Raw genomic sequence first — 17,618 nt, 5'->3', positions numbered from 1 at the left:
TTTGCATTTCTGTAATGATTAATGATGTTGAACATTCTTTCATGTGTTTGTTGGCAATCTGTATATCTTCTTTGGAGAAATGTCTATTTAGGTCTTCTGCTCACTTTTGGATTGGGTTGTTTGTTTTTCTGATATTGAGCTGCATGAGCTGCTTGTAAATTTTGGAGATTAATCCTTTGTCAGTTGCTTCATTTGCAAATATTTTCTCCCATTCTGAGGGTTGTCTTTTCGTCTTGTTTATGGTTTCCTTTGCTGTGCAAAAGCTTTCAAGTTTCATTAGGTCCCATTTGTTTATTTTTGTTTTTATTTCCATTTCTCTAGGAGGTGGGTCAAAAAGGATCTTGCTGTGATGTATGTCATAGAGTGTTCTGCCTATGTTTTCCTCTAAGTGTTTGATAGTGTCTGGCCTTACATTTAGGTCTTTAATCTATTTTGAGTTTATTTTTGTGTATGGTGTTAGGGAGTGTTCTAATTTCATTCTTTTACATGTAGCTGTCCAGTTTTCCCAGCACCACTTATTGAAGAGGCTGTCTTTTCTCCACTATATATTCTTGCCTCCTTTATCAAAGATAAGGCGACCATATGTGCGTGGGTTTATCTCTGGGCTTTCTATCCTGTTCCATTGATCTATATTTCTGGTTTTGTGCCAGTACCATACTGTTGTGATTACTGTAGCTTTGTAGTATAGTCTGAATTCAGGAAGCCTGATTCCTCCAGGTCCATTTTTCTTTCTCAAGGTTGCTTTGGCTATTTGGGGTCTTTTGCGTTTCCATACAAATTGTGAAATTTTTTGTTCTAGTTCTGTGAAAAATGCCAGTGGTAGTTTCTACCTCTTTTTTGAATTAGAGTTTTGCTGGATGTAGGAGTTTCGGTTGGCAGTTTTTCTTTTAGCACTGTGAACGTATTAGACCCCTGTCTTCTGGCCTCCAAAGTTTCTGATGAGAAATCTGCTGATAATTTTATTGAGGATCCATAGAATGTGATGATTTGCTTCTGTCTTGCTTTTTTCAAAATTCTCTCTTTGTCCTGGGTTTTGAAAGTTTAAGTATAGTGTATCAACATGTGTCTGTTTGAGTTCATAAGGTGGAGACTGTTGAGCTTCTTACATGTTTATATTCATGTCTTTCATCAAATTTGGGAGGTGTTCAGTCACTATTTCATCAAATATTATCTCTGCACAACACCCCCCCCCTCGCCCACCTCCCCGCCCCAACCTTCCTGGGACTCCCACAATGTGTAAGTTCACTGATTCTTCTGTCTGCTCATATCTGCTTTGAATCTCTCTAAGTGAATTCTCATTTCTGTTATTGTACCTTTCAGCTCCAGAATTACTTATTGGTTTCTTTTTTATGTTTTCTGTCTACTGGTATTAACATTTTGTTCACACATTGTTTCTTTGACTTTCTTCACATCTTTCTTTAGTTCTTTGAGCATGTTTAAGGTAGTTTCTTTTAATGTCTTTGTCTAATCTCTCTGCCATTAATTAGGACTTCAGGAATGGTATCTGTTGATTTATTTCATTCCTTTTAGTGGCCATACTTTCTTGGTTTTTCTCTATGCCTTGTGAGTTTTTGTTGAATTCTGTACATTTGAATCTAATGTGGAAACTCTGGAAATCAGTCTCCCCCTTCCCCAGGGTTTGCTGGTTTTTGTTTACTGTTTTTGTTGTTTTGATTGTCATAGGCTGTCTCTGTACCTCAGATCAGCCTAAGGTGCAATCTTAATGTCTTCTAAGGTCTTTTCTGAACCTTTGCCTAGGCACTTGCAGTCACTTTTTAATTTTCCCCATATTTGCAGTTGAATGTCCTAGTGTTTAGTGTATGGCTTCTGAGGGGAAAAATTACAAGGGACAAAGGGGCAAAGAGGATATTTGAAGAAATAAATAAGTCCCCTGGAAGTGACTTCAGCTGGAAGGGGAGGGGCTTGTAAAAGTGGGAGGAGTGGTACAACAAAAATGGCTACTGGCCTCTTTGTCTGCACCTCTGATCAGAAGCTGCATCCAGCCATCAGAGCAGAGATGCCGGATATTTGGAGGGCAGCGTCCTAATAGACCACCCTGGCTCCTGCAAGGCATGTCAGCTGCTCCAGAACCAAGTGCAGTATTGCTAAAGAATGGGGGATGGGTAGTTGATACTTTTCTAGAGCTGAAATCGATGAAAATTAACTGCACTTACCATGCCAGTATTTTCCTTCATTATCCTTCAACAGATTGACAATGCATTTGTTGTTTAGGTGGCGAGACAGAGTCCTGATGCTCCCTACTCCTCCATCTTCCCGGAATCCTCTCTGTACTCTTTTTTTTTTTTTTTTTTTTTGCGGTACGCGGGCCTCTCACTGTTGTGGCCTCTCCCGTCATGGAGCACAGGCTCTGGACGCGCAGGCTCAGCGGCCATGGCTCACAGGCCCAGCCGTTCCGTGGCATGTGGAATCTTCTCAGACTGGGGCACGAACCCGTGTCCCCTGCATCGGCAGGTGGACTCTCAACCACTGCACCACCAGGGAAGCCCCTGTACTCATTTTTAATTGGTGTGTGTCTCTTTTTGTTTTGTAGTCTTGTATTATATTCTGGGGAAAAGTCTCTTACCGGATACATGTACTGTGAATATCTTCTCTCACTCTGTGGCTTGCCTTTTTTACTCTGTTAATGGCATCTTCTGGTCAGTGAAAGTTTTTAAATTTAATTAAGTATGGTTTATTTTTTCTTACTTTTTGATTAGTGCTTCTTGTGTCCCAGTTAAGAAAATGTATGTGCCCAAGAGTCCTTATTTTGAGATACATGCTGAAAACCTACTTCATAAAATACAACATTGTTAAGTGAAATTATTGTTAGGAAAAAGGGCGTATACTATTTTCTAAGGGGAGGATGGGTATGTGACTGTAACTTTTGCTGGTTTAAAAAATAGTTAATAGAAGGATAAATCATAATTTTCCAAGTGTGGTTACCTTTAGGGAAAAGAAAGGGTTCAAGAGGACAGGGATGCGCTAGACTACTGTGACTCTCAACAAGGTTGAAAGTAGGTGATGGTACATTGGATTCATTATAGTATTTTTATTTTCTGTTTAGGAGTTTTCTTAATAAAATTAAAATAAATGGAGAGAACGTTTGAACTGATGAAATTTTTGACTCAAGGATGGAAGGAGAAAGTTTGGAATTTAATCATTTTTGGTATGGCACTTTGATGAGATTATAGGTTGTTTCTTGCTCAAGTTAACTAGAGATATTTTAATTGCTTACAAATCAAATAACCTTCCCCGTGACAGAAATTAATTCCAGAGAGCATATTGCCAAAAATAGATGCTCAGAGACATGGTTACTTGGCATAGATAGGGCAGAAATCAATTAATACTACCTTTTTTATTTCAGAGTGGGAATCTCCTAACCCATGGTACACAGTGGTGAAACTGGTAATTAAGTAATTACTTTTATTCACTTGGAATCATGGTCTTTTTGAAGATAAAGCCTTGGAATCTGTTAGGTACTGCCACAGGCAACTTTTTTTAAAGAGTATGAGGGATTTGGAAACCTGATACTGAATGGCCTTCTGAAGGCATTGGGGAACTTAAAGCAAAGGAATGATGAGGAGCTCAAATCTCTAAATTCTTCCTTCAAGGCAAGTAACAAAATTCAGGGGCTTTCCAGTATTTAGGATTATAGGTCTAACCTAATAACCATTAGAGTATATTCTTGTTGAAAGGAGTCTTCCAGCTGTCATGCTGCTAGGGCTTTGGAGGGAATTCTTGTGATATAATGAAAACAGCTTCTGCTTTAGAACTAGTTAGATCTAGCTATCCTGGCTGATTTAGTTTTTAAACTAAACTCTTTTGCAGTTGGTCAGACTGGTTGTCTTGATACTGCTAAATTAAGTCTGCTGGTAAATTCTCTCCTTGACAAGTAGAGAAATTTCTAGATATCATGCAGTTAGGTCACCTGCTCTCGATTGCCAAAAGGAGGTTAGAACAGACTGATATAAATGTCTTTAACCTGGAGCCACTGTTAAAAAGTTTATTACTCTTTTTCAAAGTGGACAGGGGGCTTCCCCGGTGGCGCAGTGGCTTAGAGTCTGCCTGCTGATGCAGGGGACATGGGTTCGTGCCCCGGTCCAGGAAGATCCCACATGCCGCGGAGCGGCTGGGCCCGTGAGCCATGGTCGCTGAGCCTGTGTGTCCGGAGCCTGTGCTCCACAACGGGAGAGGCCACAACGGTGAGAGGCCCGCGAACCGCAAAAACAAAACAAAGGAGAAAACCAAAGTGGACAGGGACTTGACATTTAAAGGACATCACAAAGATACTTTGCTTACACTCTCCCCTTTTTTACATTAGTCTGTTGCTGGGAGACTGCTGTAACTTTTTATGGCTGGATTCATTAATAGCGACCTAAATGATACATTTCCCCAGTTTTCTTCTATACAGTTTTCTTTTAAACTATTTCAGTATAGATTGCTATCTTATGGGGGAAGAAAATGTAATTTTGGTTAGATAATAACATTTCATATTTGGATAATAGAAAAAAATTCATAAAGTTTTCATGTTAGCAAAATAGAAATATGTCTTCTTGCTTCTAATACTGAGACCTTATGCATCAGTTATCAAATAAATCAAGTTTGCTTGGGAGTTGAGGAAAAAAAGATGAAGAATCAACAGCTACCACATGTGCCGTCAGCCTACCCCAACCCACCATTGTAAACTAAGAGTAATTGATAGCCACTAACAATTATTAACCACTTACTATGTGCCAATCTTTATCAAATACTTAACATGCACTTTCCCCCATCATCCTCCTCAAAACTGTTTAAGTGGGGCTAGGACTTTATCCCAAGGCTCAGAGTATCTTAAAATAGATGCTCAATGTTTTTGAATGAATAAAAGAATGAGTGGATAAGTGGATGAGTCCTTTAAGGGTATTTTATCTTTTTATCACTTTCATGAAGTATTCTCTTCTGAGCCATTTTTTTTCTATCTACAGAAAAGGTAAAGAGAATGTACTCAAACATGCAGAGCTTGAATGCCAGCATTTATAAAATTAATTAGAATTATTTAGCTAGTGGCATCACATTTTCTCTACATTTGATATGTCCTACCTGCTTTTTGGGGTAGGGTCAGTTGTCTTGACCCCCAGATTCTGTATTTTTTAAAGGTACTTAGAGCAGAAGCTGGCCAGTCATTACCTTCAATAAAAGATGTTTTTAAAACAGAGAGTCGTAATCTGACTTTCCTCATCTCTTTCTCCTTTTCTCTCTTTTTTTCAAACACATGATGGTCAGCTGCAAAGTGGCATTGCTCAGTGATAATGAGGCACACTGTTACAGTAGACTTCCTTTTGTTTCTTCCAGTACCACTGATGGACCTGGGAAAGGAATTTTATTGGTTCCTTATCGTTCCCCAAAGAGCATACCATTGAAGAGAAAAATTTTCTTGCTACCTGGGATTAATAGTGAGATAAGGCTTGGAAACAAATTGGACAGGAAAAGGATTGCTGAGGATGTTAAACAGGGGTTGTTTGATAGGAAACATAAAATATATCTTCGTAGGAAGCAGGTAAGCAGATAGAAAAGGCATGTATATTCTCAAAAGAATGGATTCTTTTATTCTTGTTTTTGATATTTGATAACTTAGATGTATGAGTTCTAACCCAGCCTTAATAAAGACTTTTTAGTGTTGTATAACTATTTTGAGAATTATCTGACCCTTGGTACTGTAAATTTCCATTACCACTTGTCCTATTCTCCTCAAAATTTGGGTAATTACTTTTCATCCTACATTTTTGGGACCTGGTGGGGGAAACTAGCCAGTGATTTTTTTAAGGTGATAACTTTTTAAATATTCATTTATTTATCCCCCCTGCCTGCGTCGGGTCTTAGTTGCGGCACATGGGATCTTCATTGAGGCATGCGGGATCTTGCCTTATGGCGTGCAGGCTCTTCTTTGCAGTGCGCGGGCTTCTCTCTAGTTGTGACATGTGGGCTCCGGAGCGCATGGGCTCTGTAGTTTGCGGCACTTGGGCTTTCTTGTTGAGATGCGAGAGCTCAATAGTTGGGGTGCGCAGGCTTAGTTGCTGCGCGGCATGTAGGACCTTAGTTTCCCGACCATGGATCGAACCCGCGTCCCGTGCATTGGAAGGCGGATTCTTTACCACTGGACCGCCAGGGAAGTCCCAAGCCAGTGATTTTTTTTTTTTTTTTTTTTTTTTTTGCTGTACGCGGGCCTCTCATTGTTGTGGCCTCTCCCGTTGGCGGAGCACAGGCTCAGGACTTGCAGGCTCAGCGGCCATGGCTCACGGGCCCAGCCGCTCCACGACTTGTGGGATCTTCCCGGACCGGGGCACGAACCCGTGTCCCCTGCATCGGCAGGCGGACTCTCAACCACCGCGCCACCAGGGAAGCCCCAAGCCAGTGATTTTTTAAAAAAAAAGCTTAGGAGGACAATTCTCATGTGACGACAGTTTTGCATTTATAGTAGGCACCAGGTCCGTGTGACTTAAGCCCTCTTGCTGCAATCTTTTTTTAATGTCCTAAAGTAGATTAATTGATAAATAGATTTATAGTGAGTTGAGTATTTTAAAACGTTCAGAATTATCTCGTCTTTTTTGTTAATATAGCCCCTTTTATTTTACATGTGGTGGTGAATTTAATAGCTTTGTCAGTTAAGTAATGGATTAGCATTCTGGATTATTGACCTAAACAACTAAAGTTTGTTATGTGAATTTAGCTGGAAGTAGGGAGCTCAGAAGTTATAAATCTCTTACCCTGACTCCTTGCTTTTTCTAAGTAGAACTCACAGCCTGAGAAAGAACAGGTTAGATTTCTTGTCCTAGATTTGGTTTTGACTGCCTTTAGCAAGTTACTTTAGCTTTCAGTTAGTCTTCCCTCTTCCGCCTTCCAAGATGAACTAATATAAAGTTTTTACTGCAGTAGTAGCACTTGAAACATAAATGGCAAGGGAGATGGGTCACTGGCAGAATAGTAAATGGGCTTTTGGTGAGAGAAAGGATGAGAAAGCATTTAAAAAAAAAAAATGAAAAGCTGAGCAGTAAAACCCAGAGATTTTGAAACTGGAATGACCAGCATCAGTTCTCTTTAGAGAATACTTAAGAATTTGATACGTCTTGGATTCTCCCCTCCAAATCGGGTTTTCATTAAGAATTTTAAACGAAGAGAAAAGCTGAAAGACTAGAATTATGAACAGGTATACTCTTGCTACCTAGATTGAGTGTTCAATAGTAACCCCCTGTCATAGTTCTTTAATATCTCTTTCTCCTAGTATGTATAAACATTATGTACATTACACACAGCTTTTTGAGAGAGTCATTATCTTTTGAATACAAGTAGCTATCTTAATGTTCACCCCTAAATATTTCAGTATCTGAGGCCAAAAAATAAGGATGTTGTTCCCTATCAGCCAACACAATTAGCACGCCTAAGAAAAGTAAACTCTTTAATATCATCTCATATATACTCTAGAATCAGATTGTCGCAGTTGATTCCAAAATACCTTTTTCAGTTATTTTCAAATCAGGCTCTATAAGGTTCATGCATTGTATTTGGATATAATGTCTACTTAGTCTTTCTGACTCTAGACATTCTTCCCATCTTTATTTCTAAAGTGACATCAACTTTTTGAAGTGATCAGAACAATGTCTCATATCCTGGATTTGTGTGATAGTTTTCTTGCGATGTCTGCCTCCTGAAGCTTCCTGCGAGTTGGCATCATTAGATAGAGTTCATGTGTTTTGTGCACACAGTTACCTCTTAGTTGACCATGGATGCTTCACAGTGCGTTCTTCCAGGAGGCCCAAAATGATAGTCTGTGCCACTGTCCAGGATAAGTTTGATCACTGGGACAGGTAGTGTCTGCATGGTCTGTTAGAAAAATCTATTTTTATCTTTTGCCTAGCAATTCTTTGATATTTTGGCACTATACAGATATCCCATCCACCTTTCCTTATAATGATTATTATTATTTTTTTTTTTTGCGGTACGCAGGCCTCTCACTGTTGTGGCCTCTCCCGTTGCGGAGCACAGGCTCCGGACACGCAGGCTCAGCGGCCATGGCTCATGGGCCCAGCCGCTCCACGGCATGTGGGATCTTCCCGGACCGGGGCACGAACCCGTGTCCCCTGCATCGACAGGAGGACTCTCATCCACTGCGCCACCAGGGAAGCCCCCCTTATAATGATATTTTGATATTTCATTGGGATTTGCAAAATGGTGATTTTTCTAATTTTGCTATTCCTTCTATATTAATTGACATTCTTCTCTAGAGAAGACCTTTTCCTACTGGTGATAAATAGCTCCTCCTGAAATGGGGGCATAAATGTAGTTGTTCCTCATTATTTACCAGTTTTTATTTCTTTATTTTTTAATAAATTTATTTATTTTTGGCTGCATTGGTCTTTGTTGCTGCGTGTGGGCTTTCTCTAGTTGCGGAGAGCGTGGGCTTCTTATTGTGGTAGCTTTTCTTGTTGCAGAGCAGGGGCTCTAGGCGCGCAGGCTTCAGTAGTTGTGGCACATGGGCTCAGTAGTTGTAGCACGCAGGCTTAGTTGTCCTGTGGCCTGTGGATCTTAGTTTCCTGACCAGGGTTCGAACCCGCGTCCCCTGCATTGGCAGGCGGATTCTTAACCATTGCGCCACCAGGGAAGTCCCTACCAGTTTTTAGAATACAGATTTATGTAATAGTTCCTCAAGTGATAGCAAATGAGCCCCCCTTCTCCATTATCATTATAGAATAATGAGCTTTTTTTTTGCATTGTTAGTCGTTTTTTTTTCTTTGAAATTTGGCTAAATGAAAGCTCTTTCAGGCTGTCTCCCGTGTTCCAGTAACTCATCTGTCTTAATCTTTGAGTGCATCCTTGATTTTTGGCACAGAGACTGTGTCGCTTTTTAATTGTGTACAAATAGCTCCTTCATTGGAAACTTCCAGTTTAAATTCTTAAAATTTGTTAGCTTTAAAGTGATTCCAGAGGTCCTGGTAAATCCTCTGGAATAGTAAAGGATGGAAGAAAAAGAAATGCCAGTCAGCAGATAAGCCTATCCTTATTTCCTGAGGATGAAAACACCTAGTACTTATCATGTAGCCAAACTAGTTTCAAAAAGCACAGGTGTAGAGCAGGCTACATGAGAGATTTCCCGCTTAATTACTGGCAAGGAGATTATTAATATCCCAAAGGAATCTTTCAACTTGGGAGAATAATCAGCCCTCAGCACTTTCTCACTCTGCCTTGACAACAGTAGCAGCCTTTTAATACATAATACATTTTTATCTAAAAAATGTAGGAATAAAAATTGTTCCCAACCTCATTGCTATTCTAAGGTTAACTCATTATTTATTGGCTTTTAATTTTTTTTTAAGATGTTGGGGGTAGGAGTTTATTAATTAATTAATTTATTTTTGCTGTGTTGGGTCTTCGTTTTCTGTGCGAGGGCTTTCTCTAGTTGTGGCAAGCGGGGGCCACTCTGTCGTGTTGCGTGGGCCTCTGACTATCGCGGCCTCTCGTTGCGGAGCACAGGCTCCAGACGCGCAGGCTCAGTAGTTGTGGCTCACGGGCCTAGTTGCTCTGTGGCATGTGGGATCCTCCCAGACCAGGGCTCGAACCCGTGTCCCCTGCATTAGCAGGCAGATTCTCAACCACTGCGCCACCAGGGAAGCCCGGCTTTTAATGTTTAATCATACACTTAATTCAAAACTTACCCAAAATATTTATATTGAAATCTCTATCCCAGTATGAAACAAAACTAGATGAATAGTTTCATAAGTTGCTGTTTAAGATGATGAGCAAAAAAGACAGTATACGCTTGAAGAAGTGGAATTGAAAGCAAAGCTGACTGGTAGCACATTGAATTGGACTAGCTGTTTTCACAATGAGTAGAGTGGAATTGTGCATGTGTATAATGAATAACAGGGATCTAAGGAAAAGAGTCATCCTCCCTATATTTCAGTTTTATAAGCTCTGCATCAAAGATGAGTGGTATTTACTAAGAGTACTCAAGAGATCAGTAATACTTTGCCTTTTTGTTTTTGCTCACATTCATCTGTACCTGCCCTTCTTTCTGGGCAGTCTCAGATCACCTTCTGCTTGTCTAGGATAATAAAGTGTCTGTTTCTGTTACTGGAGGCATTGAATTTCTTTCCATCCTCAGTAATGCCCATATAGTGTACTATGCAGATCTGACTGTGCTTTGGATAAAGTACTCCCATATTCCCAATTTCTGTTGGCAGCAGACCGGGAGTGGAACACATTGCCTTCTCTATCCCCTTTCTTAAAAGGCGCAAAAAGTATCTCCATTTTAGGGAAATGAGAAGATAATGTCATAATGGATGAATTTTCTCTTGACAGTGTCTCTTTTCCTGATCACTCAAGTTTTCCCAAACTCGATCTTTGTTTTACCTCTGTTTCATTTAACGAATTTGATTATTCTCTCCAGGTAACACTGACTTTTCTTATTTTTCATATTACTACTTAAAACTAGATTTTCCTGGTTTTTTGACTCATTTTTCCTCAGGTTTTTGCTTCTTTCTTGTGTCCCTTAACTGAGATTCATCAAATCCAGTCCTAGGAATTGCCATTTTTTCTTTTTCTTTTTTCAGCCTATACATCCCCATTTCTTTAGGTATTAAGTCTTGGGCTGATTCCTTCTGTAAGCACACACACACTCCACACTACCAGATATGAATTATTTTACACACCTGTAATACACATGTGTATTTTATATACACATCTGTATAGTTCCCATCCGTACTTCAACTGTTACAGAATAGTTCTACTTTGATTTTATCACCAGAATCTTTCATATCTACACCCAGAGGCAGCATCTTTTGCCGTAAACTGGGTTCCCTTTTCACCTTTCCCATTCTCCATGTCCCCTTTTAACTCCCAATTTGGTCACTAGGCTTTTTTCTGATTTCAAGTAAAATGCTGTTTAGATTTTCCTGTTGAGGCAAGTCAGCACAAAAGCCCAGGAAATGAGAAAATGTAGGATTGCAGGAATCCGCTGCTGCTGATCTCAAGATGCCTGTAGCAGCATGGTCAGTGAACGACTGCAAGGACAATGCCTGAAGGCTTTGGCAAAAAACCTCACATCTGCTGATGACCACAGCGCTACCAGCTGCCCCTGGAGAATGACTTCTACTTCTCTTTGACCTTTAAAATTTTGTGTAATTGTCTCTCATTGGTGGATTCTCAAAATAGAATCCTGCTGGCAAGGGAGAGTAGGAAGTGCTTCTAGTCCATGCCATACAGGGAGGGAGTAAAAGATGGGGATGGTGTGAAGTATCAACAGGTAATATCAAGCACATAACCTCAGTTCCCTTAATCAGAATAGATAAAATCTCTTTTGGCTCAGAATTGTGGATCCAGCATGTTACCTCAAGGAAATGAAATCACTATCTTGAGGATTTATCTGCACCCCCATGTTCATAGCAGCTTTATTTATAAGAATTACAACGTGGAAGCAAACTAAGTGTCCATTGACAGATGAATGTATAAAGAATACGGTGTACATACACACACACACACACACACACACACACACACACACACTCACTCACTCACTCACTATAAAAGTCCTGGGTATGTAAATGTATATAGAGTACAGTGACTAGTCAAGGACCTTATCTGCCTTAGTTACCAATCTATTCCCAACTTTTAGAAAAGAATCTGACACATAGTAATTACTTAATGTTTATTCAATGAATGAATGTCCATGAGTAAGGGATTGATCATGTGGTGTATCTTTAAATATAATTCTGTTGAGCCCAATACAGTTATATGTGCACTGACTTAGATGTCTGGTATAATTTTAAGTGATGAGAGAAAGTGACATAAAATGATGTAAACAAAGTATCTCATTTGTCTAAAAATTATATATATTTTTCTATAATTAGATAATGGTGGGGAAAATACTATTAACATACTATTAGTTAACTATTAACTGTTAGTTGATACATACTGTTAACACTGTGTAGGATGTTGGATGGGAGGTAAATGTGTTATATTTTTGTATTTGAATGTTATTTAAATAAGTATATGTAATTTTTTAATGAAAGTAGGTTGTAAGGAGCAACAAGTACCTTGTTCCTTTGTTATTTGGGACCTCTTTAAAAAGAGAATGGTATTGGATAAAACTCAGAAAACTGCTCTTTTAAAAATTCTCTTTTTGGGGCTTCCCTGGTGGCCCAGTGGTTAAGAATCTGCCTGCCAATGCAGGAGACACGGGTTCAAGCCCTGGTCTGGGAAGATCCCACATGCCGCGGAGCAACTAAGCCCGTGTGCCACAATTGCTGAGCCTGCGCTCTAGAGCCTTCAAGCCACAGCTACTGAAGCCCGCGAGCCGAGAGCCCGTGCTCCGCAACAAGAGAAGACACCGCAGTGAGAAGCCTGCGCACCGCAACGAAGAATGGCCCCTGCTCGCCACAACGAGAGAAAGTCCGCGCGCAGCAACGAAGACCCCACACAGCCAAAAATAAATAAATAAATACATTTATTTATTTTTTACAGAAAGAAAATTCTCTTTTTGTACTAAAAGCATACATCCTCACTTAAAAAAGATAGAGAATTGCATGGAGCAAAATGTTTTAAAGTTCCTCATTCTGCCCTTCTCTTCCTGCCTTGCCAGCCACACATACTCAGAGAAAGCCATTTTTATATATTTTCTGTACATATGTAAACACAAGAGTTAATTGCTTTTAAAAAACTTAACCTTATGCATCTGGACATTCTTTCCATCTTTGAACATAGAGATTTATGACATTCTTTTTAATGGATATGTAATACTTCATTGTATTGACATGTACTGTAATTTATTTACCCCGGCATACATTCTTCTTATTACATCTTCTTTGTTCTTACAAAAGAAAATTATTTAAGGAGGAATGTCTCTCTGTCCCAGTGAAATGTTAGCAAAATAGTACATTTAGTTTTGAGACCTAAGCTTTGGTATATATCTGTTTCTCTATTGTATATTCCCCTTTAATGGTTATGGTTTCATTCCTGTATATTTCAGGTCTTCGTATCAATGGAGAACTAATTACTGCCTACCCTCAGGTGGTGGTAGTGAGAGTACCAACCCCTTGGGTGCAAAGTGATAGTGACATCACTGTTTTGCGTCATCTGGAGAAGATGGGATGCAGGTTGATGAACCGACCTCAAGCCATCCTGAACTGTGTTAATAAGTTCTGGACGTTTCAAGAGTTGGCAGGTCATGGTGTTCCTCTGCCAGATACTTTCTCTTATGGTGAGTTAACTAATAAGAATTTATAGCCTAAATTTTAGAGCACCAATAAGTTTTGAAAGCCCTACTAAACTATTAGGGTTATGTGATATAATGAAATTCATGAACAAGGAAGAACTCTTAGAAGCGATTTTCAGTTTTAACAAACTGGGCAGGAGAATTATGAATCTGTGTATGGTATGAGTAGAATGGACTGACCAAACTTTCTGTAATGGGTCAAATAGTAAATATTTTGGGCTTTCCAGGCTATAAGTTCTCTCTTGTGACCCTCAGTAAAGCTGTTGTACTGTGAAACGTGCAGTAGACAAAGCTTAAACAATGAGTGTGGCTGTTTTCTAGTAAAACTTAATTACAAAAAAGGGCTGTATGCCCAATCAGTCCTTAGTGTGGCAACCCCTGAGGTAAAAGAATCTGTCATCTCTGTAATTTCTGATTATCTTCATTACTATTTTCATGATAATGGTTCATAAATATTTCCCTATTTTTAAAGAAAATTACACTATACTAGGTGTGCTTTAAACCAGTGCTTCTAAAATCACCTGTGGTAGAGGACTATTTTTTTTTTTTTAAGACCCATTTGCTGTGGATAAGTACACGTAAAGTACCGTAAAAATAGCAGAGCAATGCCAAATTGCTTTCTTGTGCTTACTCTTTTTGTATTTATTTGGACACATATCAGTAGCAAAGAAGTCACAGGCAGGGGTTACTGGACCACACTTGGAGTAGCACTACTGTAAACAGTATTATGTTAATATATTTCCTGCCTTTCCAGTTTTTCTAGTTTGGAAAGAATCAGACTTGCTATAAATCAGTATACTTTTTCATAAAAATATTTCTTAAAATGTCCAGCAGAATGCTTGGAGAGTTAACAAGGCTTTAAAAAGAAATTCCTGTCCTGTTACAGTTTGAGAGTTCTCTCTTCCTGATGCTTTTGAGATATTATATAGCTTATTTCATCGTTCTACAATTCTGATTTTAAGAGAATGGAAAGGAGAAAAGTATATTAACCAAATTAATGAATATTACCTGTGCTCTCACGTTTAAGGTTTAAAATTTGGAGACTAGGTCATCTTCATATCTCTGAGCTGAAAATTTATGATATCCCAGTTGTTTAATGAACCTTTTCTTGGTGTGATTATTCTGTCACCATGCTGATTTTGTACAACTACAATCCATTTTTGCTGTAGCTTTGCTTCTGTATCGTTTGTTCCTAGGAATATAAACAGAAAGAACAAGACATAACCCATGGGTACTGAATCGCTCAGTGTAGAAAGAACTCTGATTTATAATAGAGATAAGAAATATTAATTTGTGTATTTGATGAGAGAGAGAGCCATGCCTGTGCATGCAGCATCTTTTCAACTTTGGATAAGTCTACCCAACTGCCTCACTCTTCTGTTTCTTAATCCAAATAGAATTCTATATACTAAAGTAGATCTTGGCTTCTATTATTTGTGTGGTAGAGAAATAAGGGCTAAAAATATGAAAAATGTTATAGAATCAGGAAACTTCGTTTTAATTTCTTTGAGTTGTATATTAGAATATTTATAGTTTAAGATAGTTTTTATCCATTTTAAAAGGAGTGGTTGTTTAACTGAAGACAAAATTTAGCCATCAGGTTATTACCTTATACCTCCCTTGTCTTGCTGACTTTAGTATAGATAAAATTTATCACAAAACACCTCTGTTGCTGTTCCTAAATTTCTTTTTTGCTCAAACCAGGTGGTCATGAAAATTTTGCTAAAATGATTGATGAAGCAGAAGTACTGGAGTTTCCAATGGTAGTGAAGAATACACGGGGTCATAGAGGTGTGTATGAGTTGTTGCTACCACACATAATATTGAAATTACTCTTGAGAATTAATAAGTGGTTATACAAAACAGATTTTTTAAGACTTAACTTAGATCTACCTTGTATTTGCTCATGGTTATTGACTAGACGTAGTCTTGTCAATTGAAGTTTATAGCTTTTGAAACAGAGCTTCTGAAGAATTACTGTAGGGAAATTGCTAGGTGCATGGTACCTCAGACTCACAGAAGGCGCTTTTGTGAGTTGTTCCTCTAGGCTGGAACAACAACAACTCACATTTCTGTTCGTTTAGTGGTTATCCTAGAGATTTTTTTTTTTTTTTTTGCAGTACACGGGCCTGTCACTGTTGTGGCCTCTCCCGCTGCGGAGCACAGGCTCCGGACGCGCAGGCTCAGCGGCCATGGCTCACGGGCCCAGCCGCTCCGTGGCATGAGGGATCTTCCCGGACTGGGGCACGAATCCGCGTCCCCTGCATCGGCAGGCGGACTCTCAACCACTGTGCCACCAGGGAAGCCCTATAACCATGTTTTAAAAGCAGACACTTCTGTTGGCATAGAAGTAGTAACATACTGCTACTTTACTATATGCAAACATGGCATCTTAATATTGTGTAATATATAAAACATATGTTTTAACTCAGAAAAATGTTTTGTTGATAAGTGAAGCTAGTATTATTGGCTAACCTGGAGGAATACAAATCTTAAGAACCCAAATATTTAGTTGGTCTTTATATACATTTTACCATAACGCTGTTACTTTGGTTAAAAAGCAGTTGGTTCTGAAAAAGGAGATTGGGACACAAGAAAATGCAGGTAATGATATCAACTGCTCATAGTTTGTTGACTTACATTTTTTATTCTTTTCGACCACAGGCAAAGCAGTTTTCTTGGCTCGCGATAAGCACCATTTGGCTGATCTAAGCCATCTTATTCGCCATGAAGCTCCATACCTGTTTCAGAAGTATGTTAAAGAGTCTCATGGAAGGGATGTACGTGTCATTGTTGTGGGAGGCCGTGTGGTTGGCACCATGTTACGCTGTTCAACGGATGGGAGGATGCAAAGCAACTGCTCACTAGGTAAAAGCAATGCAAGTGTCTTTTTAGGATATAAAGTAATACTATTAAAGCTTTTTCAGTGAGTATTTGTATATAACTTAGATCTTTTTATTTAATATGTTGAAAAACGTATCTTTCACATGTAAATATGATTCATAGATTTACCACGAATATAATAAAAGTATAGAATTGTTTTTCTAGTAATGAAGCTGGATTTCTCTGAATCATAAATTTGCTTTCACCCAGGCTCAATTTGTACCCCAATTTGCACGTGTGTGAAATGTCTAACAAATTCCCTCTTTGGTCATATTATTTCATTTAAGCTGTGTCCTAACCCATTTTACCCATTGGTCCAAAGAATGTTGCTGATTTTGATTTGCTTAAGTATATATCTTCTGAGATTTCTTACCGTTGAAGGGCCTCAGAGCGTAGTCTGGGTTTTTTCTTCTTCTCTGTGTATTTTACGTTCTTAGTAATCTTACCTAGCTCATGGCTTTAGATGCTATCTATGTTATTATTTTCAAATTTATCTCTCCAGTTTAGGCTTTCTTCCTGAACTCCAGGCGCATATAAATCACTGCCTCTCAATATCTCCATGTAGATGTCTGTTAGACATTTTAGTCTTAACATGTCCAAAACTGAACTCCTCATCTAACTCCTCCTCCCAGTATGTCCCATCCACAGTTTTCTCCTTATTGTTTTTGGCAACTGTATCTTTCTAGTTTAGACCAAAATCGTTGGAGTCATTCTTGATTTCCTCTCTAGTCTAACACCTCATATCCAAAGTCCTTGAAATCTCTACTCTCAAAATGCATCACCTCTTGTTCCCTCTCTCTTCCCATGAGAGGATTAGAACAGTTTTACTTCCCTTCCTACTCCTCCCTCTTGATTCATTCATTCACTGAACAAATATTTTTGAGTACCTCCTAAGTATCAATACTGTTACAGCAGTATTTTGTATATAGCAGTGAACAAAACAGACACAAATTTCTGCTTCCCTGGGCTTTGTATTCCACTGTTTTTCTGAAACCATTTAATAGTTTTAGTTCAAGTCTATAATAGAATTTCTTTTATTGTGTGTCTCTTCTGTTTCAAGAATCCTTAGGTAGCACTTACTTTATCCATTCCCAGGCAGTCTTTATCTGTTGAGAGTTAATTACACCTGTTTTGCAAGAATCACACTACTAGTCACTCTTTACTCCCCATCTGCATCTTCCCATAGCTTGAGTTTTCTGTCCTTAGTCATTTGCTGTTATGTTAGTATCTCTTCTTGATTATTTTCCCTGGATGGTGTATGTGAGTGATAGATACCTCATAGCTTGCTGTCTTTCTCAAAGGAGAATGATATATTGGCTGAGATAGGATTCTTAAATTGTGTGAGTCTTGCTTCTGTTCTGCTGCTCTACAGTTTACACTTTTGCAATTGAATGTCCAAATCTACTCTGATTTTGGGAGGGGGGTAGGTTATATTCTTTGTAAGTTTGTTTTTTGTTTTGTTTTGTTCTCTTATTTTTGGTTATTTTGTTTT

The 17,618-nt window shown here is 38.8% G+C and overlaps 1 protein-coding gene across 7 annotated transcripts in view; it reads left to right on the top strand.

Moving 5' to 3' along the window:
- Nucleotides 1-17,618, top strand: part of RIMKLB (ribosomal modification protein rimK like family member B) — a 44,129-nt gene that overhangs the window by 14,965 nt on the left and 11,546 nt on the right. For all 7 annotated transcript variants that reach the window (XM_060166956.1, XM_060166961.1, XM_060166955.1 and 4 more), the window contains exons 3-5: nucleotides 12,998-13,228; nucleotides 14,948-15,034; nucleotides 15,908-16,111. In XM_060166956.1, the coding sequence (XP_060022939.1) occupies nucleotides 12,998-13,228; nucleotides 14,948-15,034; nucleotides 15,908-16,111 (522 nt within the window). The remainder of the gene's footprint in view (nucleotides 1-12,997; nucleotides 13,229-14,947; nucleotides 15,035-15,907; nucleotides 16,112-17,618) is intronic.

Source organism: Lagenorhynchus albirostris, chromosome 11 (genome assembly GCF_949774975.1).
Source record: "Lagenorhynchus albirostris chromosome 11, mLagAlb1.1, whole genome shotgun sequence".
In the NCBI taxonomy this organism is placed as follows: domain Eukaryota; kingdom Metazoa; phylum Chordata; class Mammalia; order Artiodactyla; family Delphinidae; genus Lagenorhynchus; species Lagenorhynchus albirostris.
The sequence above is the reverse complement of the archived record's forward strand: the minus strand, read 5'-3'. Positions and strand labels throughout refer to the sequence as shown.